At 39.8% G+C, this 27,830-nt stretch overlaps 1 protein-coding gene across 5 annotated transcripts in view; it reads left to right on the forward strand.

Moving 5' to 3' along the window:
- Window positions 1-7,941: 7,941 nt before the first annotated feature.
- Window positions 7,942-27,830, forward strand: part of fryb (furry homolog b (Drosophila)) — a 42,665-nt gene continuing 22,776 nt past the window's right edge. For 3 of the 5 annotated variants that reach the window (XM_069539745.1, XM_069539746.1, XM_069539747.1), the window contains exons 1-17: window positions 7,942-9,027; window positions 19,848-20,041; window positions 20,478-20,531; window positions 20,652-20,791; window positions 21,169-21,259; window positions 21,441-21,520; window positions 21,769-21,849; window positions 22,971-23,139; window positions 23,449-23,541; window positions 23,821-23,919; window positions 25,481-25,582; window positions 25,945-26,048; window positions 26,205-26,313; window positions 26,742-26,828; window positions 27,127-27,298; window positions 27,387-27,519; window positions 27,706-27,813. In XM_069539745.1, coding sequence (XP_069395846.1) covers window positions 8,781-9,027; window positions 19,848-20,041; window positions 20,478-20,531; window positions 20,652-20,791; window positions 21,169-21,259; window positions 21,441-21,520; window positions 21,769-21,849; window positions 22,971-23,139; window positions 23,449-23,541; window positions 23,821-23,919; window positions 25,481-25,582; window positions 25,945-26,048; window positions 26,205-26,313; window positions 26,742-26,828; window positions 27,127-27,298; window positions 27,387-27,519; window positions 27,706-27,813 — 2,063 coding nt within the window. In that variant the 5' untranslated portion in view covers window positions 7,942-8,780. Of the gene's footprint in view, window positions 9,028-14,739; window positions 14,926-19,847; window positions 20,042-20,477; window positions 20,532-20,651; window positions 20,792-21,168; window positions 21,260-21,440; window positions 21,521-21,768; window positions 21,850-22,970; window positions 23,140-23,448; window positions 23,542-23,820; window positions 23,920-25,480; window positions 25,583-25,944; window positions 26,049-26,204; window positions 26,314-26,741; window positions 26,829-27,126; window positions 27,299-27,386; window positions 27,520-27,705; window positions 27,814-27,830 lie in introns of those variants that run through there. The other 2 variants (XM_069539748.1, XM_069539749.1) reach the window with 1 other exon arrangement.

Consider the following 27,830-nt stretch of genomic DNA (forward strand, 5'->3'; position numbering starts at 1 on the left):
AGCGGACACGCAGAGAACAATGGCGCGGCGAGGCAGCAACAGTGTTTACGTCCACGGTGATAGTAAATACACGGGTGGGGATGGCGGGGAAAGATAGCACGCTACACTCTCAGCTAACATGCTAGGTGGCGGTTGTGTGTGATGAAACACCAGCCTGGTCAACAGCAGAACCACTGACCGAGTTCTCTTATTAGTGGTGAAAAACAACTTATATTATATGTATAACATTCATTCATTCTGCTACTACCAGGCTGCTAAACTCAGACAGTAGTAAGTGACATCTTTTAGTGACTGTATCTAAATCTATTATTGTCTTTTTATTGCTGTTTATTCTCCCTCCTCAGTCTTTATCTTGATGTCCTTCACCGACCTCTGTTTGTTTGTTGACCTGTGCTTTTTGACACACATCATATTGGGTGTTGTACGTGTGATGCCCTCCCTGGGATCGATACAGTCTGAATCTGATTGTCATGTAGCTTTGGCGGTCTCGTCGCCTGTATCTGAGCCTTTGGAACACCCGGTGTTTCCTCATTGTGAAGATGATTACATATTATTGTGCTGCTGATTGAACCGTTCTTATGGGTCGGAGAATGAACACACAGCCTTTAAATTGAGAGACTTGAACTGGTCATGGTCCAGTGGCGCGCATCATCTCGCCTGAGTAGCTGTGCACTTCTATTATTCTGCAGCTGAGATTCTCAGAGTCAGTCTGAATATTTTGTGAGAGAAAGCCAGAGTTTGACCATGTATTATTTATATACAGGCAGACAGCAGGCAGCTCCACTATACTGTTGCTGCCTTCATTCCTTGTGTATTTTTTGGTTTTGACTATTTTTAACGTATTTCTCTGAAGTTAATTGGTCGATAACAGGATGATCACACCTGCTTACGTTTTCTACTTTTTCCTGCCTGGTTTGTTCATGCTCCTACTTTTGGCCCATTCCTTAATTTCCTCACCCACCCTGCCCTCTTTCCTTTTGACTCAGTCACCCTCCTTATCCATCTCTCCAGCTGTTTGGCACAGCCAGTCGGCGACCCAGTTAACGCCATTGTTCTGTGTCTGGACTTACGCTACAAGTAACACACACAGACACACGGCCTGTCACATCATTGTGCTGCTGTGGCGTTTCCCCCACTCCCACATTTCTGTCATAGATTTACAAAGCCCCACTCAGCCCAATTATTTTATTGTATTTTACATTAGGATACTATTAACTACAGCACAATTTCAGCAGAGCTTCATAATGCAAATGTAAGGAATCAGGGTTTTCTAATGTCTGATGCCACTACACTGTCCATAGCTAGTATAATATGTTCACTGCACCACTTGAACTTATTCATCTATATTTTAGCACCATGACAATATATCCTGAAAAGAAAGAAAAATAAAATAAATAATGCAATTCATCTCAAGGGACATCAAGTGGATTAATCATCACTCTACATGTTGATGTAATGTCAAGACCTTAAAAAAAACAAAGAGAAAAAAAGATTTTATAGCAATCACCACACTGTGTCTTTCCTGATTCTTAAAAATTTTGTTTTTTGCAATGCAAATGTATATTAATGGTTGATCTCCCTTTGCTGTATTCATAGAGCATCTCACACAAAGGATTTACTAAGAGTAAATCCGAACATTTCTCTTTGTACAGTCCAAGCATCAGACAGTGAAATATATCCTGCTGCACAGTTTCACACATTCCTTGCCAACTTCGTTAGGTAACAAAGATTAATCTTATCAGATGTGATTCCTAAGATTGATGTGTTATTGGTTTATAAAAAAACTCACCTATGTGTGAATAAACTTCTTTGTGCAAGAACCAAAGACGTCCAACGTCTAATCAGGGGTCGTAATACATAATACTGTGATTTACATATATTTTACATTTGTCTACATCTTCAGTGATGAGCTAAAGGTAGAGAGGTGCGAGAAAGGGGGAAAGAGGGCAGAAGTGTTATTTTGGTCATCTTTGGCTCAAAGGCAGTGTGGTTAAATGGTATATGTTTTGTTGTTTGTTTCACAGTTCAAGTGCATTGTTCTCTACAAAAAGGCTCCATTATTACCCAGTGACACCTCCCTGTATCGTAGCTCCATTGCTCTCTTGCTGACTTGTACTAACCGATCAGATCCTTTGCTGTAAAGATGTAACCGAGCTCCGCCTGCATGTGGGAAAGAAGCAGAAACTGTACTTGACCTCCCACGCTCCCTGCTAGTGAACCCTTATCCCTGCTGGTGAACTATCCATCTTCCCTCGCTGTCATCGTTTCCATAGATACCACCAGGCACCTCACTCCCACCGGCTTACATAACCTGGGGTTTCTGCCAGACAAACACAAGTCCACACATATACAGAGACATCAGCACACACACACATTCCTTACCATCGCTCTCCCTGTCTAGCTTTGCCTCAGGTGCTGTTGCGTTAAAGATTAATTTGTATTTTGTGTGTAGCTCATCTCCTCCATGCTGCTTAGAGGTAAGCCTCCTGGTGTCTTGTGTTGACATAATTCTAAAGGAGTTTTGGTCGAGCATTAATTTATTTGGCTTGTGTGTTTTAAGTGTTTGATTTAGGACTTAATATAATTGGTCAGGGGATGTTGTTGAACTGCTGTTAGATTTGATGGAGCTCTGGGGCTGTTTACTGATGCATTAGTCTGCACATTAGAGACCCCAGAAGTGGTGTTACATAACACAGGTCTATATATGTATAGAAAGGCCGATGGGCATACTGTACTTGGTGCGTTTGCATGTACACATTGATGGATAATATCTTTGCATGACTTATTTGATATGGTAGTGCTTAAAATTAAACAATAGCAGGTTTAATGTCTAAACCCTGGTCTTTCTGTATATTAACAATTAAACACATTTTCACCTAGAAGCAGAATTTATCATATATTCTCTCTGCTACATTCTCCCTCCCAAGTGAGTGACAATCACATACAGATACTAAAAGTCTCTTTTAGGTTTGTTATATACTCCAAAATTATTAGACTTCATCGAGAGAGCAAACATAAAAAATATAATAAAGAATAATTTCTGCACCAAAGGAGCAATAGTTTCTAAAAACATAAATATAAGAAGAATAATAATGTTCAAAAATGTCTTCAGAACTGACCTACTCAATCAGAAATGGCATTAGAAGACTTATTATTTCTCTAATAGGCTCAAGGGGGCACCATTGTAGAGCCGCTGTGGTGGCTTGTTGACGACAGGAGAAAACTAGAATGATACTCAGCAGAGCGCAAACGTCCTCCACGGCCCAACTCTCCCCTTAAACTTAATCATGCTGCACCAAATAACATACACTAATACATATCAGCTCTCTAAATGAGCCTAATTTTTATCTCCTAGTCCCATTATTATTCATGGTATTGGTGTTAAAGACAGTGAAAAATAATCCTGGATCTGCTCCAGATGGTTTCTTTCTCGGCCTGTGTTCATCCTTCCACCATGTTTTGTGGAAATCTGTTTAGCAGTTTCTGAGTAATCCTGCTGAAAGACAAAAACAAACTTGTAGTTGTACTGTCCTTATCACTGCTGCCTGAGCTTAGTGCAGCCCTTTGAATTACTGCCCATTAAACCTCCCCTTTTTGACCACAGATTAAAGTGGGGTTAAAAGAAAAAACAGTGAGAATCAGGCTTCTGTTGTCCATCTATATTCTAATAGTTTAGATGACATCTCTTCTTTGTAGTCCACATGAGAAATCCCTGCAAAGAGAAGTGAAAGAAAAGAGAATGTTTTGCTTTCATCCAGGGAAGATGTGTGTGTGGCACCCTCAGTGCAATGCCTGTATAAACATGCAGTGAAAACAAACTAAGCTAATACTGTATCTGTTCCTGTGCCTGTTAAAACCAGTTGTCGGAATGCACCACTACACTTATATTCACCTAAAACCAGTGGTGGAAAGTAACTAACTACATTTACTCAAAATAATTAAGTGCAGTTTTGAGATCTGTTAACTTCTGTTTTTCTATTATCTGCTACTTTGTTAAATCTAATTTATATCATTTCATAGGCAAATTAATTTTTTAGTTCACTACTTTTATTTGGTTTGTTGCTTTCCTGATTCAGATAAATGAAACATAGTATAATCAACAAATAAATGATAATGCTTGAGTACTGTATAATTTAAAATAAATGACTTTCATAAGCTACCCAGCAGATATAATTAACCAACTACATTATTATGCAAAATATGTACAATGCACAAAGTAGTTATCTAATAATATAATAGAGTACATTATTTTGAAATGGACCATTCTAAATAATGAGTACTTTTGGTACTTATTTTGATGATAAAACAGTTGTGATTTTGTTAAAGTAAAGTTTTGAATGCCACTGTGGTGTTGCTATTTTTACTTTCCACCACCACTGCTAATATCACAAGTGTCAATAATATCTATACTAGAAGAATCTTCAAAAAAATACTGCAGTTTGTTCCTGCTGTTGTTAATTTAACTTGCTTTAACAAACAAATCTAAAGATTTTCCTCTAGAAACAGACTCATATTTTTGTTGACAATGTAAATATTTAAAATATTTATGTAATCATACGTACTTTAAATAAAGTAATAAATCCCAGCTTGTTACGCAAAGCTTCATGGTCTTGAACAAAGAGACCGGTTCTTGTGGCGACGCTCTGCTATCATTAATTTTACCCTTCTTCCCAGTGATCCCCTGAATTGGAGTCTTGCATCAGTGCATTTGCCAAAAGTAAACTTGTTTTTGCTCTCAGGTCTCCTGTTAGACCGGGTTGCTGGGTTTTGCGGTCTGGGCAACTGTTAACGTGGTTACATATTTGAGTGACAGGAGACATAAAAGGTTTGCGGCAGAGGTCTCAGAGGGTGCAATTTAAATGATAAGTGGAAGGATTATAATCAGCGACGAAATGATCTGTTGGATGGGGAGAGTTCACCTCCGAGTCAAAGCAAGACACATAGTTGAAAAAGGTGCGTGGTACCCACTGATAGCATCTTGTGTTGTATGTATGTGGTAGTTAACGTTTAAAAGCACAAGACATACATGTTAACCATAAACCAAATTCACAAAATAAAACCAAATTAATGATACAAACACTTTAGTAAAATGGTCTTTAATTATTCTGAATAACAATTAATCGACAAGCACACAAGCTGCTGCTTTTCCTGCTGTAGTCATTGAGAAAGGGATCAAGATAGCATGAATGACGTAGTAGGAAAAAATTGAGGAAATGAAAAAGCATATGAGAAAGTAAATGATATGAATAAGTGCCTAAAAAAGAATTGTGGCACATTCTCTTCAGCTTCCTTATAGGCCTCGACCAAATCAGCATGGGAATGGATTTTTTTTTTTTTTCAGACAGTATGTGAGGTGAGATGGCACCAGCTTGTCTTCTCTATGTCCACATAGGTAGGAAACATTTGTGAAGACAGAAGAAAAAGACAGAATGAATCATAGCTAAGACATTGTTGTTTACCTGGTGTTTAAAACAGCCCATGTCCTTGTGACTTGCTTGTCTGTTTGGGTGTGTTTGGTTGTCCCAGTCAACCAAAGCGTGTCTGAACAGTGACGCTTATAGCTCATAAATCACATTCAGGTTCCTTTATGTGTCAATGACGGCTCATGAAAAACACATAATAGCAATAGATTCATTTTAATTTTCAAGTTGCAGAGTTGACATACGCCTATTTGATGAATAAAATGAATTTATACAAGTAGGTTAATTCTATTTCCTCTTTATATACAGATAAGGGATAAGATATATATTTAAATAAAGTCAGCTGCTCTACCTCACATCATTGATATCTCTTTCTATACCTTTTGAAAAAAACATTTTACAATGCAGAGTAAATAGGGAAGAATAGATTGGATTATTGTGTGTGTAATAAGTTTGAGTTAAATCACAACTGACTAATCAGGTCAAGCAAACACGAGAGTGACAAACCTGAGTAGCTTGTCAGAGAAACACAGTTGAGTTCATTATCACACATCCGCCACTGTGGAAGCAGGGCCAATAGAAACATCCTAAAAAGTGATGCTTACCATCTCCAGAGTGTAGATGAGCATTGCAGTGAAGAAAGTATGGAAATCAACAATAAATGAGAATAAATAAATAAGTGCATGGTTTTGTTTCTCAACAAATTCTTGTGGATGATTTGCCAACCTGTGTGTTTTCTTTGATTGGTTGGCCAGAGATGTCAGGTTAATCAAAGCACAAAAACAATATCCTGTTTGTGTGTTCATGTCTGTGTGTGTTTGTGTGCGTAAGCGTGAGTGTCTTAATACTTGGCTGTTGTGTCCCCCTAGGGGATGGCACGCCTCTCTAACTGACTTTGGCACCGTGCCTCCCTCTGCCTGTTTGCCACCTTTAACTATTTCCTCGCCAGATTCGAGGAAGCATCAACTTTGTGTGCAAACAGACTTCTGCTTTTCTACTCCGATGGCAGAGAAGCATCTCAGTAAAAGTACCAAACTGCTTAAAAATGTCTTGTGCTGCCTTGTGTTTTAATATCTCACCTACAATTATGTTTTTCAAGATACTTCTCATGTTAAAGAACGTGTTAAATCCACTGGAAGAAATACAGAACCTTCCCACCAGTTCATATATTTTCTTTTATGCATTTGATTTGATTTTTTTGACTGTAAGAAAGACAGGATGCCTCCATTTTTTGCTTGTTTCTAGAAAAATAAAGACTATATAGAGATTTCCGTAACCTTTATCATGTAACCACTAAAAAGAAAAATACTGCTACAACTACAAGGGGATATTGTACCGCAAGATTCGATATTTACGCATTTTAAACAAGTAAGACATCTGTTTTATTTTACTTACAATGTTAAGTACATTTTTGACTTGACAGTTGTTCTGTCAGAGATTGATTGGACTGTGTTTCGGTCATAGCACAGATGTAGCCCCAAGCTACATGAAATCTCTTGAGGCAGTTTATTAGACTTAAGTTGCCTCCCTCTTTTTGCACAAACAAAATAGTACCCCCACATTACCTGTGAACAAATGTGTAAAATTGGTGGAGATTCATATATTTTTTTGTGTAACTCTGGTATTCAACCAAGCACTGCCATTATATTCATCACGTCTTCTTAAACATGCATTGCAGCCTTTTCAAAAAGGATATGAATGGTTTGTTGTTTTTACACCTAAAAACAAAGACTTAGGTGAAGCACTCAATGGAGTTGATGTCATGACAATAGTGGAATAAACAGCAAGAAGTCAGCTCAGGGTATAGGTGTCTCCTGAGAGGTACTAACTACCTAACAGAGAAAGAGAAAGTAAACTGCAGGATTAACAAACATGGGTGTGAGAGAATTAAGTGAGTGATAAAGAGAATTAAAAAAACATTCACATTGATTTTTGTTCGTAAAAGAACTTATATTTCCCTGTGGTAAAATGTTATTTATTTCATTACATTTAACATCAGTATTTTTGGTTTAGCAAAAGCATTGAAGATTACCTGATTTCCCCAGCATGATAGGACCACAGTAATTAGGCCTGGGACGAAACTGTTTACTTTTTGTATTGCGTGTAAGATTTGTTTATGTGGAAGAGCTTCGAGGTCATTTGTGACCAAGGTTAATTCTTTTATTCTTCTCAGGATTGGATGTAGGAAGGATGACTTTTATCAATTTATATGATGCTATTATATAAGGAGAGCAGTTCTGTTAAATCAGTTTTCTTTAAATCAGTTCCTCATTACGAGGGGTGAGTATTTAAATGTATATTTTTCTATCTGTGTGGGCTGATTTCAGGCTGCTTGACTTTGTTATCTTACAACTGCAACTCAAGAGTAACAGCTAACTTTCACAAAAACACATTCGTCAGTCTCTGTGTTCAGTGTTCTTCCTGTTTGTGTTTGGCTTTGTTTCCCTCTTCTGTGAAGGGGCGTGTCTGCCCTCAGTAATCCTACACCTTAACACGTTGAGGTTAACTCGCTAAACAGCCTCGACCAGTGAGTACAGGGACTCTTACTCACACCCACATGCCATGTGTTGGCTGCTGGATCAAGCTCATGCATGCCATTCTGCCGCGCTTTACTACTATGTGAGACAAAAAGGATGAAACAAGGAGAAGGAAACAGGTGTGTGAGCGAGGAATCAAGGAAGAAATTATTCTCTCTGTCCTTGGTGACACAAGGGGTCTAGTTAGGAAAACCCCTAGAGAGAGAAAAAAAGGAAAGAGAGAACGGTGCGAGGGAGAGGGGATGAGAGAACCACCCAAACTTCCCAAACCGCCCTATCAAGCTGCGCTCTAGGAATTGGATCCCTCCCTTGTTCACCACCTGAGAGCAGAGAAACACAGTTGTGCCTCAGAGAGGAGCGAGTAACACAGAAAGAACTAAACAAAGAACAGGTGAGAGCAAAAGAAGACTGCTGAACTTTTACCTCTCAAACACATGAGGACTCAGAGATTGCACATTTTGTAGTTCAAGAATAGTAGATAGAGAGTGAAAAGGGACTCGAGAAATGTTAACCCGAACCCTCAGGAGAGCTTGTGTATCTGGAACAACAAAGCAATGAGCTCACTGTCTCGGGATTGAATGAACTCAACATAAATCCTTTTTAGAAGAAACTGGAAACCAAAATCTGGACAAAAGAAGAAGAATGAGATGAAGAAAAGGAAAACAGGGATTTTGGGACTACCTGAACACTTTGTTTAAAACTTTTTTTTTCAAAGACTTTTCTAATGGTTTTTTTTACCAACCTGCTGTCGAACCATCATGTAGTGTCCCCTTGCTAGTTTTGTGGATGGCCAGGTTTTGATAGGTTTTGACATAGTGGAGAAATGTCACTTGAAGATGTAGGAAGCACGAACAGTCTTGGGGTTGAAAGTGGTGCTTCAGACCCCTACGATGGCCATTCTCTGAGCCAAGGTCAGGACCTGCATCTAGAGAACCAGAGCCAAGGCCAGGATGGGATAGTTATGGAGCGCATCGCCTCTCTGTCGATGGACATGTTTGACCCCAGTGACTTTACTGGGAGGTTCAGTAAGATCCAGTCGAGGTCCAGAAAGCGGACAAGGATAATCGGAGGTAGGTGCAGAGTCTGCAGACAAGCAATATTAATTTGAACATGGCAAGAGTGATGCAAGAAGCTGGATTAGTAAGAAGTCTGCTTTTTCCTTTTTAATGTGAATGCTAGTGTATCATGACCTGAGGGTTCATGCTGGAAGTACTGAAAAGTTTGGCGGAACACCCAGCTAAAATACTGATTCTCAACCCCCCCCCACTGGAATGTGGGCTGGGTTTTATTCAACCTGGTATTTGAAAAAAATAAAATAGATCTCTTACAAACTATTTATACTCTGTCTCTCCACATAGCTCGTAATATTGTTTTCTTTGCTGTGATTTGAAGACCTGATTCGGAAAGTGTCTTTGTTGTGGTTTTTGTAGACCCTGTGAAAAGTGATACCTTCTCTGTCTTGAGACAGACAACAACAGCAGCAGCAGAAATTATACCACAGCAGAGATAACGCCACTAATCCTCATTCTGCAGATTGAGGAAATAGACTTGTCTATGTAACACTTGCCTCAGATGTAAGCACAGTTTTAATGTGCTGGAACAATTTATTGATTCTCAACTTACCTTAACTTCTGGGACTGACATGTCGAATACTTCCAACAGTGGGAGAACGCCAAAACCTCAAGTAGTTAGTTAGAATATAAGAAAAGAGGCTCTGATTAAAGTTAATGGGGATATTCCTTTGTTTTACAGCATGTTTTCAGACAGTACAGCTACACTTTTATGTTTTTTCTTTGCCTGCACTTATAACCCTGCAAGATGATCTATTTTCCTGTGAGACTTGCCCTCAGCCTCTGTTGCGTCAATCTCTCAACCGGCAAACAGATCCAGGGTTTCTATTAATTCCTTAAGAGCAACAGAAAGGTCAAAATCAAAAGGAGGTTATGCCTTTTAATATTTATTAACTGGTGCAAAATATTAAGTTAAATTTATAATAAACCTGTCATGCTGAAAAGACATGTATATAAAGTCAGCAGATGTTAATTTCATCATTATCGCATATTAGGGCGAGTAGAGCAGAAAGGTTTTAGGGAGTCATTATTTATCTGAATATACATTTTTCTGAGGCAGAACTTCAAAAGAAGTGGGTGTACATTTGATGTTTAAAAGGGAAATTTGGAGTTAGGTAGTGTCTGTTACAAAGTACAACCTGCACGAGAAATCTTTGAATAGAAAGTTAACAGTAACTTTTCAATAAACAAAGGTAAACTTGTAGACATACGAAATGCCATGAGATTAAACATTCAAGGGCTTCTATGTGATAATGTGTGTGACAGAGGCTTTGATGTTAGGCGAGAGGTGCCCCCACCCCCACCCACACACACACACACACACACACACACACACACACACACACACACACACATTCTTCACAATATCTATTTGATCAAGACAGCTTTGTCAAGGAGATACCACTGTGTGAACCTCAAATATTCCCTGTGTGTGTGCACCCGCGTGTTATGATAGACCAGTTAGTACCCAGGACCACATGTCATACAACCATAAGAGAGACAGATGAGTGGCAGGTTTAATTTAGTTTAATTTAGTTTAACAGATGTGCTGTGATGATGTAATTAAGTCAGTGTAATTTAGACCTTACAAGCTTAGTTCATCAATAAGCCGATTGACAGAAATGTAATCATCAGCTGTTTAAATAACTGATTTATTTTAAGGTCATTTTTATCATTAAATGTTGAGTGGTTGTTCCTGTAGTTTCAATACATCCAGCAGATTACTATAGCACATTCATTTTCTCAATTCAATTTTCACTCATGCTAAATAAATAATAATTTTAAATGATGTAGGTATCCTCTCAGACATGGAATTTGCAGATGTGTGTGTGTGGGGGGGGGGGGGGGGGGGGGGGGGGGTTGCAACTGCTAAAAATATAATAATTTTAGGTTAAATGGAATGTAATTGAGTATGTCATGTGTCATACGCATTTGTGTGTGTGCATGTCTGCATGCATGTATGTGCTGAGTGTGGAGGCACATTCAACAGCTGGCACGCTCAGGCCCCTGCTTAGAATGTGTGGAATCCTAGGACTTCCATAAGGGTGTGCATGGTGTGTGTATGTGTGTCTTCCCGTCCATGATTTTATATTTGTCAGCGAAATAGATGTGTGTCTCTCATGGACAAAGAATTTCCATCACAGGTCATGAATTTGAATATATTTTCATACATGGATGCAAGCTTCTCTCCAACAAACTAAACTGAACAGCTGTTCCCTCTTCAGAGAACTAGAGCTTGATATTGGCAAGTTTTGGTCTTGTGAACGTGATATGACACACCCGGAGGGAATTTCACTACATTTGGCACAAATGTTTACTTGGACTCACAGATTTGCTCAAAGGTCAAAGGTGAAGGTCATTGTGAACTCACAAAACCCATTTTTGGTGACTACTGAAGAATTAATCTACCACCTATTCATAAATACCTTCAAATTCTTCACTATTATATAAGACTGGACAGACATGGATGTAAACTTCTACTCAACTGGTTGACAGAGAGATACAACCTGTAGGTTTTGTTCTTGTGCTTGATGTAATAACTCAATTTCTAGCACAGTACATTTGCTGAGAAAAGGCACACTAGCAAAGATTGATCTCAGGATTGTAGGGTGGCTGTGGCTAAGGGATAGAGCAGTTGTCCCCCAACCACAAGGTTGGCAGTTTGATCCCCAGTCTTCCCCATCTGCATGCCAAAGTGTCCTTGGGCAAAATGCTGAACCCTGAATTTCCACTCATAGAACAAAAAGTGCTGCTCATAGATGCACTGTATGTGTGAATGGGTGAATGGCAAACTGTACTGTAAAGCTGTTCAAGGGGTCATCAATACTAGAAAAGAGCTATATAAATATAAAACCATTTATATTGGATCATTCAAATTAAAAAAATAATGAACAGAAAGTTATTTTCTTTTTTCTTTCTATTTATCCACATCTCTTCATTTAGAGAAAGTGAGGACAATTTACCAGAGACAAATGGCATCTTTGTTTGGAAAGTCCTCTTCTACTGTCTTTGGTAGTTGGTCGTGCTCTTCCTCCAGGTTTCCCTCCCACTCAACAATTAAACAGTTAGAAAATAAAATCTCCTATATCAGCCACATGCAACTTTTTAAACAAATGAGAAGTGTGAGAAATCTTACAATTTACTTTTGGAACGTTGGAAGACGATACTTGTCACGTTTCAGTAATCAGGTTAACTTCATTGCTGATACGATTTGGCCCAGGACTGTGATGGAGTAAGCACAAGTTGCAGACAGGAATAGACCTGCAGTGCCTCTCTGCTATATTTCTCCTCCTTTGAGATTCGACTGTAATTGTCTGTTAATGTGAACCAGGCCATCCTGTGCTCAGTGGCATCTCCTGTGAGATGCAGCTTTACATGATGCTGTATGTTAAGAACCTTCTACTCACCCCCCCCCCCCCCCCATCACTTCTCCCCCCTGCCTCTGTTCTTTCTCTCACCATGTTTCACTTCCACAGTTCATTGGGGGAATTACATGATGACCCTAATTATCCACTTGCACTTCCACTCCTACCGACCCAACCATAGCATCATTGCAGTGACGGCCATCATGCCTTCAGCTTAGGCAACTGTGAGGGCAGCCAAAGATCCCTGTGACTGTGAAAGGTGGTGGGAGAGAATGTATTCACTTCGTCTAATTGTCTGAAACTATATTCAATGGCCTGTCAATAATCTGTTCTTTTAGGTTGTAAGGTTAGTATCACCCACAAGCAAAGTAATATTTGTGTTGGCCTATTTAACAACTTAAAACTGGGTAAAACCAGTGGAAATTTTTGGGGAGGGAAGCGAAGGCTCATCAGGCCCTCAGACATTCTAGCTAGGATAAGCTAATCACAGTGCAGCAGTAGGTGAGTGTTTTTCTTCAATCAGAGTTCTGGGACAACATTTCCCAACATGTCTGCTCTGTACAATTGCACAACTAAAAACCGCTGTTACGCAATGCTTAGACAACAAAGAATTATGCCTACTGGCATTCTATGAAAATCATTTGGTGCTTGGTAGAATTTAATATTGATTGTTTGAAAACCAGTGTGCTGCATCATGGCGCCTGAAATAAATCGACAACGTGTTTATTTACCAAGCATTTCAACCGACCAGGCTGCCAAAACATTGACCTACAAATGACATAACAGAGTTAATTGATCATGCAGCACCACCCTATGTCAGTGCTGTCATCATCTGGATAATTGTTAACTTTTTCTGCTGATGGTGTAACAGGCAAATTAAAAAAACATATTAGGGTTTAGGTCTAGAAACGGTGCCACTGTCAGCTTGTGATAGCCTAAAGGTTTAAAAAGATTTTAATTCTCTCCGTGGGTAATCCTCTTTACTGTTTTTTGATGGAGTCCTGCCTACTCAACATTTATTTTTGAGTTCCTTTTCACCTTCCAGAGGTGGTGAAATATTTTAGTGGAATTGTTTCTCGTTTGTCTTTTTAATACTTTTACACATAGGTGTTTCTATTGTTGTCTCCATCCAGCTTATATATACAGATTAGGTAATGAAGGTACATCCACTAAAATGACTAAACTTAAATCAACCTTTCTTTTAAACAGTTTTAACAACTAATCCGGGTAATATAATGTTGTTTGCAGTTACTCCCTTGCCATACTTCCCTTTGGTGACATAATTAAAAGACACGACATTGTCTCCAATATTTTCAAGTTAAGCCTGAAAAATCCATTAGCTTTTCAACCATAAGACTGTTTAATAGACTTCAAAAACTGCATGTGTTTGTCTACTTTGCTCAGTTAAATAAAAAAATCCTTACTGTTGGCCCTGAATACTGATTTCCAATCCTATCACTTCGTTGATTTTCCAACAGACTTCTGTGAAAAACCAGTGTAGGCTGGCCTAGCCACACTATCTCTCTGAATTTTCTGTGTTCTTATCAACCTCTGAACCTCTACAGTCCTCTGGCAGAAACCATCTAGAGGTTCCCATGTTTGCATACACATACACAATCTGTGTTCAGTTTGGTTAATTAAAACATTGTGTATGTATATTTCAGTTAACCTCTGGTTTGGTAAGCGCATATAAATAAAATGATGATTATTATTATTAGATAATAGTAATGGACACATCTGAGGCAGTGATGCCATTGACCAGTAGTTATTTCTGCCTATTGGTTGGTGCAGCCTCCTCGTCACTGCTTCTCTTGGCTCTGATTGGCCGGAGGAGGCATGCAGCATGCTCACTCAGCACTTATTGTTCGACAGAATTGGACAACAGTAATCAGGAAATGTTCTTTATCTCTTCCATCTTAATTATTCCATTTTCCTCTCACTCATTCGTTTTTTTCCCCTCCCATCTACCCTCCATATATTTCCTGCAATTCCCTTGTGCAGTACTATTTACTGTATGTCTCTCGCTCGCTCTCTCTCGCTCGCTCTCTCTCTCTCTCTCTCTCTCCCTCTGCCTTTCCTCTAAGAGGATTGGCTGCTTGCGCCTTACCAACATCTGTGTATCACTGTCCTGAGAGAGCAAAACAGAGAGGGGATGGGGGTGTTAGCCAGAGAGATAGCAACACAGAGCGCAGGAAAGGCTGTGTGCTGCTCTTTCTTTCTTTCTCTCTGACACACACACACATAAACAAACAAACGCACATACACTCAGCAGCAGACAGCCGCAGCATCCGCATCGCTGGCTGCCCACCCGCAGCCCTCTCTCCTTCTCTCTCCTCCCGTCTCCCTTTCTCTCTGGGAGCGTACTCCTCTTTCTCTTGCTTGCTCTGTCCGCAACGCCTCATCCTGCCATCCTGTCCCCCCTCTGCTGTCTGTCACCGTGGCGACATATCCTCTGCAGCCATGGCGACTAGCCAGCAGGATTCAGGCTTCTTTGACATCAGCATCAAGTCTCTGCTCAAGTCCTTAGGAGGGAGTGAGTACAGCTAACACACTACAGTTGTTGTTGCTGGCATGCCAAACAAATGTTGTGACACCGTCAGATTCTGTAAGACTGATTGGTCGTCAATGTTTCCTGCAGTGTACAGATTATTCTTGTTTTGTGCATTTCTGTGTATGTATGTGTTGGATGAGACTGGCAGCATACATACAGCATCATCCACACTTTCAATATTTGGCAGTGTTATATAATGTAATAATGGAAGACAAGGGTTAGAGAGAGAGAGAGACAGAGAGAGAGAGAGGGAACTGCTCCAGGGGTTAGCAGAGGGTAAATCTGGCTCCTCAGCAATTTTCTATATTAATTATAGAGCAAAATAACTTAGTCTTTTACTTTGTTTAAGTCTTTGTGCTCAGCATTAAAGGGGGTTGGATCAAAATCTCTTTCAAGATCTGCAACATTTTAAATAATAATTAAATACAGAGCAGACCTGTGTGTTTACAATCTATTTACATTTCAACAGACTCAAATCACATAATCAATTCCTCCATCAGTAAGTTAGTGTTTACCAAACAGAAGGTAAAGCGACTGTCTGGCACGCAGGCAATCTGGGGTGAATACTCAGGAGTATCATCCCAGACTGTTGCCAACTGGACGTTCTGTACTTTCGCCCACTTTCAGCAGTGGGCTCATTAACCTGAGACATTACAGTAAGCAGAAAGCCCTGGTGTCTTATTGCACCACTGGGTCTCTAATATAGTCATCACGTTGCAGCCTGTAGTTCACCTTTACTGTAACATCAGTATTTCTTTGTTGTTGAGAGTGCAGAGATGAGTACTGGCTTTCCTGTTATACTTGAGCGATTTCAAATATCGACCAAACACTATTGCTTTCATTTTTTTGTATGTACTGTGGGCACTTGTCTGTGAGTAGTTTATGAGTTATATAGAAGCATCTTTGTGCTCTGTTGCTAAATAGTGAAGTTGTTTGTACCCTTTAGATAAAATAAAAACATTCTGTGTGTGTGTGCGCAGAGCAGCTGTGTCAACCTCCTATATTAGGTGTGTGGTGAAGGACTGTCAGCGGGGGTTATGTTGGTTACGTAGGAATTGCAGGGGATGTGTTGATGGCTTCCCCTCAGCCATTGATGATGATATGACAAAAAAAAAGGAATCAGAGGCCGTGATGAGACAGTATGTATGTTTTATTCTTATATGTTTCAGCTGTTGGACCAAATTCATTTACGCTTAGCCTTGTCTGCTCCAAGGTCACGGTAATGATTGCAGTCAGAACGCTATAGAGCTGAGAAACAGGCCTGGCAAGTTCAAGTATAGGTTTGTGTTTCAAGCATGGGTTACTCATCGAGTGAAATCACTAGATAAATAGCTGACCTCATCAAGTTGAACTTGTTCCATCTCATACCAGCCTTACGAAAAATCACACACACACACATTTTTGATGCAAGCTACAGCAATTGTTTTATTTGTCAATTCATGATAAATGGTTTAGTTTCCAGTCTTATCACTGATGCACACATCCATTCAGTGCTTGGAGATCACATCCACATTAGGGGAGCTAGGGAATTGAACCACAGACTGTCTGGTTCATTGACGACCCTCTCTACATCCTGAGGGGCTCCACTGTAAAAACAGAAACACAGTATTGTGACCTTCCAGTTAAATCTCAGTGAAAATAATTTTCTCATCCTCTAATAGATGTGTTTACATCTACAATGTGTATGATAACGTGCATAGAGGACGAGGCCTGCATTTTAAATGTAATTGTTGAGAAACAATATTTAATGTTTACCCACATGTCAAAAATTCACTTATAAATGTGAATATATGATTAATATGTACAGATTTGTCTTGTTACCATAGTAGGTCATGAGTCAGTCATACAGTGGAAGATTTGGTTCTGTGTTTTTGGTCGTAAACCTTTTAGTATATACAATGTGCTGTAAACAGAGATAGGCAGGTATTGACTAGACATGACGGATATCTGCTGATTCATCTCTTAAAATGCTGTGTCATGCAGATTTCTATGAGGGTCCCAGGAAGCGCTGGTGCGCTTTATCGACAGCTCTATTGAACGCCGTTGTCTTCCTACTCTGTGCTCTGTTCTCCCCACTGACATGCATAAGATAAATAAATGCACTCACACACATTTACTCACACCTTAAAGTCATGCCACAGTGAAGCTGTAACAGATTAGCTCTGTTTATAGTCAACTCTGAGTTAGATTAGTACCATTTGCTTTTTCATTTAACCACATATATATATATATATGTGTGTGTACATTTATTTTTTCCAGATATATTACTTCTGCGTGTGTTTGTGTGTCTATGAGTATAACTGTATGGTTGTGTGTGCACTTGTGTATGAGTAGGGGTCAGTGGGAGTGGTGGGTATGTAAGAGAACGACCGCCAGTAGTCTATATATAGCTCCTCCCTCCTCCCCTTGCCTCCCTCTCGGGGCAGTGTTGAAATTCCAACCCAACTCTTCTGGTCAGATCTCCACAAGGAGTAGACTTTACTTAACTGCTACTGACAACTGAAGGACAGCCACGAAACCACACTGAAAGAAGCACTTTACTTCAGTACAACTTTCCAATGGGCTTCAAGGATTCCAAGGTCAAGGGAGGTGTCGTACAGAGACGTGACGGCAGGCTGGAGGTGGAGCAGAAGCTGAAGTAGAAACTGATAGGTGGCCTGTAGGCTCAGGTAGCTGTCAAGCATGGGGCCCTACAGAGCCTGCGATCCACCCAGGCCTCTGCCCTATCAGCACAGTGGAATAAGATTCTCTTTTTGAAGTTTTAATGACGCTTTGACAACGTCCCGTCCTCTGTTATTGCACCACTCGCAAGCTTCAAGCCGTTCTCTCCGGTTATGACTCTTCTGCTCTGTGGATGCAGCACGTCTTACGGTTTGAGTTGGATCGAACGCGGAATACAGCTGTAATGCTGCTGTCAAGAGTCTTCCTTCTTGCCTCAGGCACATGTCTTTCACTTTACCTGCCTATCATTTTCTGAAGGATGGAGCTCCACACTTTAAGCTTCGGATAAAAATCTGAACCCACCTAAGCCAGAAGTTACTACCATGGTGGAGTAGTCAGGCGATGGAGACAGACTTCTGTGCCTCTAATCTCCTGCAAGGAATTAATATTAAATGCTAATCATGGAAGCTGTATTTTCAACCCTGTAAACTACTCAGTGAATTAACCTCCCAGTTCCCAGTTTCACTTTACTTCTCCATCCCACTGGTTACTAGCATTTTGAACCCAACTTTACCTACTGTATCTGTGTCCCACCGTGTCCCCGTCTGCACCATGGAAGTGCCAACTAGATGGAGCAGGGCAAGTGTCATCAGCTTCATCAAGGGCCTTGGTAAGCCTGCAGGGGGTGTTCGTGTGCACGCATGTTTGCATCGCTTGAGTCGTCACGTTTCTAACAAACAGTTTGCAGTGAAAGAGACTGGGGGTCCTGCTGTCCTGAATTATAGTGTCTATGGACATCACCTCTTCAGTGAGGTCCAATCACGTGGTCATGAAAGGACAGAGTTAGACGTGAAGCTTTTTTAACAACACACACTTGTCACTTCACCTAGTGGAATGTTGTTTCAGTCTTTGAATACTGTCTGCCGAAGTGTGTGTTTGGGGGTTTTTTCAGATAATTTTTACATGCTTACATTTTCAGCAAAGTCTTTCTTTCTCTTATAGTACATATTAAAGACGCTGAAGAAATGTGTTTTTACTTAAAGTGATGCGTTCATGTTCATATTCTTAGAGATGCATGACAGGAAATGCCCATTGTTTGTTCCTGTCTTTCCGTCTCTCTCTCATTCAGACTCCAGAGCCTCCCTGTGTGTCTTTCTCTGTTTTGTTTATCATTGCTAGAATTAATAGCTCCCAGTTTCCCTAATGATGCAATCAGAATGCTGAAATGAAAACATGGGCTGCAGAGCAAGTGTGTGTGTGTGTGTGTGTGTGTGTGTGTGTGTGTGTGTGTGTGTGTGCCTAGAAAGTGTACATACTCAAACCTGGAAACTGACTCAGCATGAATTAATCATTGCTAAAGAGTTTGAACATTACAGAAAGAAAATAATATGATTCTGACAGTGACAAATATTGTTTGTTCATTACAGTCAGTGATTCATTTAGAAGGAGAGACGCATGGGGAGAGGACAATGTCGTATGTAAGACAGGCATTTAAGGTGGTAGTATATGACCCTGCTAGGGAGATGGATGGGGCTGGGAGTTTGCTGAGGGACATACATCAATCAAAGCAATCAATCAAATTTTATTTGTCTAGCCCATATTCACAAATCACAACTTGTCTCATAGGGCTTTACATGAGACAAAGGTACAGGTCTACGCTGATGTTCAGAAAACAAGTGAAAGTTACTGTTGTTCTGGCCCATTGATTTTGCTGTTTATCAAGACAGTCAGCAGCTGGAGCATCAGCAGTGGTTGAGACACACAAATCATGGAGGCCAATAAGGTTCTGAAAAACTTTCAGCACCTGATTTCTGTCAAAAACCACCTGATCCATAACACATTTCATATTTTTACCTCCTTAAATCTGCTAAGAAATCACAGAAAATATCGATTAATCAAGAGCTTTCCTGAAAAACAACAGGTTTCGTAAGTTTCCTTTTGTACCAAAGTACCTTATTGACAGTGCATTCATGTGTACATCAAAAAGATATAGTCAAATAGATAATTCCTCAACCTTGTTATGGTGCCAGTTTGCCAAAAGTTTAACAAATATATGCTACACTCATGGTTTTCAGTACGTTTTAACTCTAACTTTCTAAATCTAAATTGCTTGTTTACATCCCCCAAAATCCGAAATAAAATTACGACCGCAATAATAAGGTATGTATCTACCCCTCCATGTCTGAGAGGGGCCTTTTAATATCTATGCTTTAGACTGACTGACTGGTCCTGTCTCTCCGCAGCCTCTCCCGTGGGTCTGAAACCACCGCTCCCGCCAGTTAGTGGAACCTTAGGGGAGAGAAGGGGTCCTGTCGTCATGGCGCCAGTCAACGTGGACCCTGAGAGTAAGCCGGGCGAGTTCGTCCTGAAAAGCCTGTTTGCCAACTTCACCTTGCTCTCCGAACGCAAGATCCGCATCATCATGGCCGAACCACTGGTGAGCGACTTTGCATCAAACTCAAATAACACTTGTGTTATTCAGTGTGGCTTAATTGATATTGTTAACTTGACTTGTGAAAAGTTATTCCTATAAAATCCCTACAAGTTTGACAGGCATATTCACGTGGACTCAAGAATGAACAGATTAGATAGTGGTTGTAACAGGTCAAGTTTAATGTGATTTCACAAAACAGGTTTTATGGCCTCTTGAATATTTTATTTAAAGATTACTTGGAAGGAATTTCTTCAAATGTGATGAAGATGTTTCAAGTCAAAGTCACTATGAGCAAACGAAACGAAATGATAAAATAACTGAGTTTAGGTTCAAACCCTGAAAACATAATAAAGGAAAGACAGAAAGTTTTGAAAACTGGTTTGTGTGTTTGTCTACCTGCTTCTGTCTCTTCTGACGTGAATGTCTTCTTATCTCACAGGAGAAGCCACTTAACAAATCTCTACAGAGAGGAGAAGACCCACAGTTCGATCAGGTGCGTATATCTGACATGGACACATCATCATGGCATAAAGGTTATTTAGGATACATACATCTTGTTTTCTTTTCTCTCTTTGCTAAACCTCACCTGCTCTACCTCCTATCTTCTCTGCAGCTGATCAGCTCCATGAGTTCTCTGGCCGAGTACTGCCTGCCGTCCATCCTTAGGACTCTGTTTGACTGGTACAAGAGGCAGAATGGCCTGGAGGATGAGTCCCACGAGTATCGACCCAGGGCTAACACCAAGTCAAAAAAGTGAGAACACAAACAGCACATTCAGACACTAATGAATTCTTCAATGAATTTGATTCAGAAGGTTTTTTTTAACAAATCTTAGGGATTTGTGTCTCTTTTAATCAGAAATATTGTCATGACATAATTCTTACACAAACGTAGTAATGTTTCGATCTATATAGGCTTTAGATAATTTCTAATCTAATACAGGATGTAATGATACCATGGAAAATGTATTTCTCTGACCATATTTGTATTGACCTTGACCTTGGACTTTTGACCAATCAGCCACAACCATTAATGATCTGGAGATACAAGTTACATTTCCACCAAGTTTAGTTCAAATCTGTCCATGTGTTGTGAATATAATCATGTTTGTGTTTTTTTTTTTGTCTTAGTGATGAACAACAGAAGGACTACTTGTTGGAGAGGAGAGATCTGGCAATAGACTTCATCTTTTCTTTAGTGCTTATAGAAGTTTTAAAGCAGGTGAGTGTCATTCTGCACAAGGATTGTCTCGAAATACAACTCTAAATGCTCTAGACTTGAGCAAAATAGGAAGAAATTAGCACATTTTATTGAACACATTTTTATTGAACACTGTTTTAATCATATGTTTATGTCTGTTGTGAGTTGAATTGAAAAGTGACTACTTTGTTTCTCTATCCAGATCCCACTCCATCCTCTTTTGGATGGACTCATCCAAGAAGTTATAAACCTGGCCTTCAAGCACTTCAAATATAAGGAAGGGTAAGAAAGATAACATAGATAACTGGGACTGTGACTGAACACGTCTTTATTACTGTACACTTTCCCAGAGAAAAATACAAATTCATTAAAATAAAATTAAGTGAATCTAAAATACAAACAAATCACTGTGAGTTGACACACAGTTATGACATCAACATGCACGTATGCACTGCTCTTATAAATGAAAGGAGTGTGTGTAGTTATCACAGACGTATCCATTGATATTGATGTTTATCTTTGCCTCTTAGGTATCTGGGACCCAACACTGGCAACATGCACATTGTGGCTGACCTCTATGCTGAAGTAGTGGGAGTCGTAGCTCAGTCCAGGTACTGTACAAGTTCACAAATTAATGTTTATACTGTCTGTTTGTTTGTATGTTTGTATATATACAGGAAGGTAGTTGTATCTGTTGACATAAATGTGTTAATCTCCTTTTAATTGCATACTAACTTAAGTGAAAATCATATTATTATTTTAAGTGTATTAAATATCTCAAATCTACTGAAGATGCAGTTTGTCACAGTTCAGTGCCATGACCCCTTTTCACCAATTACAAAAGCTGCCTGTGTGTGTGTGTGCGTGCGTGCATGCGTGCTGGTAAATGATTTGTGTGTGGTGGCAACTGAGGATAATGACACTCCAGATGATGGTCCTCTGTGCACCATGTTGTGCGTGATGAGAGATGAGCATTGTTCCCATTTTCCAAGAGGTTATTACTGTGATGGTGAAAGTGTGGGTTTACAGGGCAGCTCGATCACTACTGTCACACATTCACGCACTAGCTGAACCATCACATCATTTGACACAATTATCGATCTAGTAAAGGATCAAATTCAATATACTGAGACCTATTTTAGCAAACGTGGACTGTTTTCTGTGTAGATAATGGATTTTCCACTTGTTTAAACTTCTAAGAAGATTCAGTGTTATTTATTTGTACTGCATTATACACACACGGTACTAAAATACACACTCTGATCACACATTCTTTCTTCTTGACATTTTCTATGTGTTTTTCCAGCTTGGTTTATAGAGTACAAAGTTTACCTATGTCTTATTTAAACACCAAACAGAAGGCTGATGGCTGCTCAACTTAACTGCTGTGGCAACCCCGTGAAGCAAGCACAAGCATGTGCAAAAAAACACAGACGCCCTCACAACAAGTGCGCACACACACATTCCCTCCACATCACCCCTCCAGATGCCTTTCTAAATATAGACCTGCCTAGCACTGTTGGGAAAATCTATCTGGATGGGTACATACACAAACACACACACAAGTATACACACTTATGTGCACATGCAAAAAAAACAGTTGCGTAGCCGAGTAAGAATTCACAATATTACTCAATAGAAAAACTGGGAAAAATAAATCTTTTCTGAGATCTGGATATGATAACATTAGTAAAGAGTAACTGTTAACATCTGGTCACCATTTCCTCATTAGGTTCCCAGCAGTGAGGAAGAAGTTCATCTCAGAACTAAAGGAGCTGAGGCAGAAGGAGCAGAGCCCTTACGTCATCCAGTCCACCATCAGCCTCATCATGGGCCTCAAGTTCTTCCGCATCAAAATGTACCCGGTGGAAGACTTTGAAGCCTCCTTCCAGTTCATGCAGGTGGGTTCACGAAACAGTGAGTGTTTACAGGACAGACGCAGTTTTTCACTGCATACATTCATGTCTGGAAGCAGTTTAGGGACAATCATGGAGCTGTCCTGCTGACTACTGAGAAGTTCCATGTAATTAGAGGTTAAGTGCTGTATTTATTGGCCAGTTGATGGTAATTGCAGCAGTGAGAGTTTTCCTCATTTCCTTCACCCATAACGGAACTTGGATTTGAATCGTTGACCTTGTATTTGCTGAATTATCTTGTACATATGTTGTTTCGCTCACTGTCTCTGACCATGTCTCTCTTTCTGTCTACAGGAGTGTGCGCAGTATTTCCTGGAAGTAAAGGATAAAGACATTAAACACTCATTAGCCGGACTCTTTGTGGAGATACTTGTACCTGTAGCTGCTGTAAGTGCATTTCCTCTTGATGCTCAGACTAATACTCATTTACTAGATCCTCAAAATACATTTTTAAGATTATTCCAAGCCAAAGGTAAATGTTATATATTATTGTTTTTCTTTCAATTGAAAATCTATCTGTATAACAGTGTGTCTGCTGCTCTAAATATATAGTTCTGAAACTGTAGTGTCTTGTCTGTCTGCATCACATAAAGTAGAAAAAGTAAAAGCAAACTTCTAAAATAAGTGTGGATGAATGTAACCTGTACAATATTTGTCCTCTCTCAGACTGTGAAGAATGAGGTGAATGTGCCGTGTCTTCGAAATTTTGTGGAAAGTTTGTACGACACCACACTGGACCTGTCCTCTAGGAAGAAACACTCTCTGGTAAGTTTCTCCTCATACTCTGTGTCGTCACCGCTCGTTCTCCTTATTTCCTCTCCATTACAAGCAGTTGGTGAAAGCACTTACAGTAACTCTCCAACATGTGGGCTTTTATCTCTGCATGGGGAAGGAGGCAGGACTGCAGTGTGCATCACACAGTGCTGTTTTTGAAGCGATGCCAGATGGGCAGTATTTGCCCACAGCATGGAGGCTGGCGGAGCAATCTGCAAATTAGATGCAGTACATCTCCCTGATCAAGACAGCAGTCTCACACAAATTAGCATCCAATATAATCTGTTTAACTGTCACAACTGGTATGAAAATTACTTTTGCCACTACCTAAAAGTTTTAACCATGAAAGTTAAGAACGTAATAGAACAGGCAACATTTTTTATGACACAGGATAATCAGTCCTGTTCTCATAACAAGATCTTTCCAATAACGTCATTTTTGCCCAATAATTTGTTCCGTTTAGGTTTTTGTTCTTGTGTCAGTGTAAATGCACTGGTTTCAGTATGTTCCAAACTCTGTTTTAGTGCTAACCTCTCTTCAAGTCTGAAACAGACACTCATTTATGGAAGTTGATTGATTGTTTTATTTATAGTTTTTTAGAAGGAATTGATCTGTTAAGACAGAGGCTTTGACATAGTCCAGGTTTCTGCACCTTCGGTTTTTATTCCACAGCTGACAGATTTGACAACAAGACGTGGCAGGAGGCCTGCTGGTGAAATGCTATTTGTGATGTGTGCAGTTTGTTCCGCCTCAGGGCTGCAGACATCTCACTTAGCCACTATGCACATTTCCTTCAATAGATTCTCAAAACAATAACCTGCCACCATGTCAGAGCAGAATGGACATGACATGAATGGAATGACTGTCATCTTATGTATTTCCTTAATTGTTATTCTTTTACATGCCTGAGAAAATTTTCAAAAACTATTCATGACAAGGGTGGGTGTACCTGGTCTCACAACGATCATTAGCAAGATATTTGTGTTTAAGAATGATCTGCATGTAGACTTTCACAACCTTACCAGACGAGTGAACAGACAAGACCAAGTTCACCTTCCTGTCAGTCAACTTTAAGTTGAAATATTTTTCTCTCTTCTGTTAACATGTTAAAAAATTAATGAGTGAATTAAACAAATGTCAAACTCACTTGTTCTTCTTACAAAACAGATTGTCAAGCTAAAGCACAGACAAATATACGTTTTTGTTTTGTTAAACCGACATAATTACACGACGCAGTAGACATTGATGATTGAGGAAAAAAAGGTTAATTATGGATTTATCACCTGTGAACATGATTCTGAAAAAAAATTCACTTCAATTTTAATTAATACGATTGCTTATTGTTAGGTAATGACAAAGGAAGAACAAAGAAATTAGATTTAAGCTTTAATGAGTAAAAACCCCTAATATAAACAGTTTCAAAGTAATAAGCTGCATACTTTATGTAGGAAACTGGTGAGGAAAACTGAATTTGATTAAGATATTTTACTACTTGTCATCTATAGTGCCTGATGCTAATGTCTCCCCTCTGTCCTTTCTCTGTCCACACAAGGCTCTGTATCCTCTAGTGACCTGCCTGCTGTGTGTCAGTCAGAAGCAGTTCTTCCTCAGCCGCTGGCACATTTTCCTCAACAACTGCCTCTCCAACCTCAAGGTCAGCCTTTCTGCCGATACCACTGCAAATGCAAGATTTCATAGAGTAGGGGGTTATTTGTACAGATCACAAAAAATGTGAGGCTCACACACAAAAACTATGAAGTCTGCGAAATACATTTCTGCCCTAGGGGAAGGATTTTGATAAGTGCATGAACATAAGAATGAACTACACATAAGCTCTGTGCACTAGTGCTACCTTACACCTCTCCAGCAATAAAATCCACCCATCAGTATGTAGTGCCTCAAGGGAAACACTGCATGTTCAGAACATTGTGCTCATGGAGGGATCATAAAGATTTCTGGAAAGTTTCATTCAATACTGTACTTGAAGAAAAATAATTTATCTTTGTCTGAACGCAGAATAAAGATCCCAAGATGGCACGTGTGGCTCTGGAATCGCTCTACCGTCTACTGTGGGTCTACATGATCCGAATAAAGTGTGAAAGCAACACTGGAACACAAAGGTAAAAGCCTTATGTAGTTTGATTTCTCAACTTTAAAATGCAAGGAGCGTTTTGAGACTAATCAATATCTTATCTAATCGCTGTGAAAATGATACTTTACTCTTAATAGTGATGTGTATCGTTAAAGAAACATGTGTTTCCTCTTTCTCCCCTCAGTCGTCTGACGTCCATCACCTCCACTCTGTTCCCTAAAGGGAGTCGTAGCGTCGTGCCAAGAGACATGCCCCTTAATATTTTTGTCAAGATTATCCAGTTTATTGCTCAGGTGCGTATAAAACACATTCTTCTGTACAAAATTGCATTATGTCGTTTCACATTTATTCTGGATTAATTTTTTGTGATATCACTGAAAGAAACCAACACTGGTAAATCCAGAATTTTCATTGACACAGTTGTTGAAACAGGTCAAAACCTAAAAAAAATTATAAAAATACAGGATAACCGAGAATATAGGCCATCAGATATTTTCATATTTTTCATTTCAGCAGAAACCATTATCACAATTGATTACTTTTCATCTAAACGCCATATTAGAGGTTGATGTTTTTAATACTTGCACCAATGTTGTTAGGGTTGATTTAGTACATATTAATTATTTACTTTTTCTTATCATTTGATTAATTATGTTGCCGGTGGCTCACACCGCATTAACTCTGAAATCCTCTAACACCGGTTTGTTTGTCCTCTGCTCAGGAGAGACTGGATTTCGCCATGAAGGAGATCATATTTGACCTGCTGAGTGTTGGGAAACCTGCCAAAGCTTTCAGTCTGAACCCAGAGGTAAAAAAAGAAAAAGGCAAACACAGACATTAACTACAGGGTGTCTCTCAGGCCAGGTTACAAGGATGATCTGAGGGAGTAAAGATACAGCAACAGTAAAGACAATATATACACTTGCTCTGAAGTATCAAATCTATTTTTAAATAATCCCAAATAAACATTTAAATACACAAGTTAATATCTTGTTCCAGCATAGTGTTACTAACATTCGCTCAATCCCTGCCACAAATTCACCATTGCTCTTGATGAACAGACTCTGGCCTGTCAGTAAGGATGATGAGCTTTGTCTGTGTTTCAGCGTATGAACATTGGTCTGCGGGCGTTTCTGGTGATAGCAGATGCTCTGCAACAGAAGGACGGAGAGCCTCCTATGCCCAACACAGGAGCCACCCTGCCCTCTGGAAACTCTCTGAAGAAGAAGAAAACTTATCTCAGCAAGACCCTCACTGAAGAGGAAGCCAAGCTAATAGGTCTGTTTGTGTCTGTAGGCTGATCATGTTAGTGCAGTTTGACTGTAGTCTCCTAACTCCATGTACCGTCTGTTTGTGTTCCCCTCAGGTATGTCCTTATACTACTCCCAGGTACGAAAGGCACTGGACAACATCCTCAGACATTTGGACAAGGAGGTGGGACGCTGCATGATGCTCACCAGCGCCCAGATGCTCAACAAAGAACCAGAGGATATGATCACGTATGTAACTACAAAGTGCAGCAATGGAACTGTTTCTTTTATTCGTCTTTGTGCTTCCTGTCGTTCTTTGCCCAAAATCTTTAACTTAAAAAGGAAACTTGAATAACTTCAATAGAGCTTGTTTTCAATTTTGAAAATTTGTGTGAGTGAGTAAGTGTTGCTCTACATCCCCTCCATCTTTGACAGTGGTGAACGGAAGCCTAAAATTGACCTGTTTAGAACATGTGTGGCTGCTATTCCTCGCATCCTCCCTGATGGCATGTCCAAACCTGAGCTCATTGACCTGCTCTCCCGGTGAGTTAGATGGGACC

This window comes from Paralichthys olivaceus, chromosome 15 (genome assembly GCF_024713975.1).
Source record: "Paralichthys olivaceus isolate ysfri-2021 chromosome 15, ASM2471397v2, whole genome shotgun sequence".
Lineage (NCBI taxonomy): Eukaryota > Metazoa > Chordata > Actinopteri > Pleuronectiformes > Paralichthyidae > Paralichthys > Paralichthys olivaceus.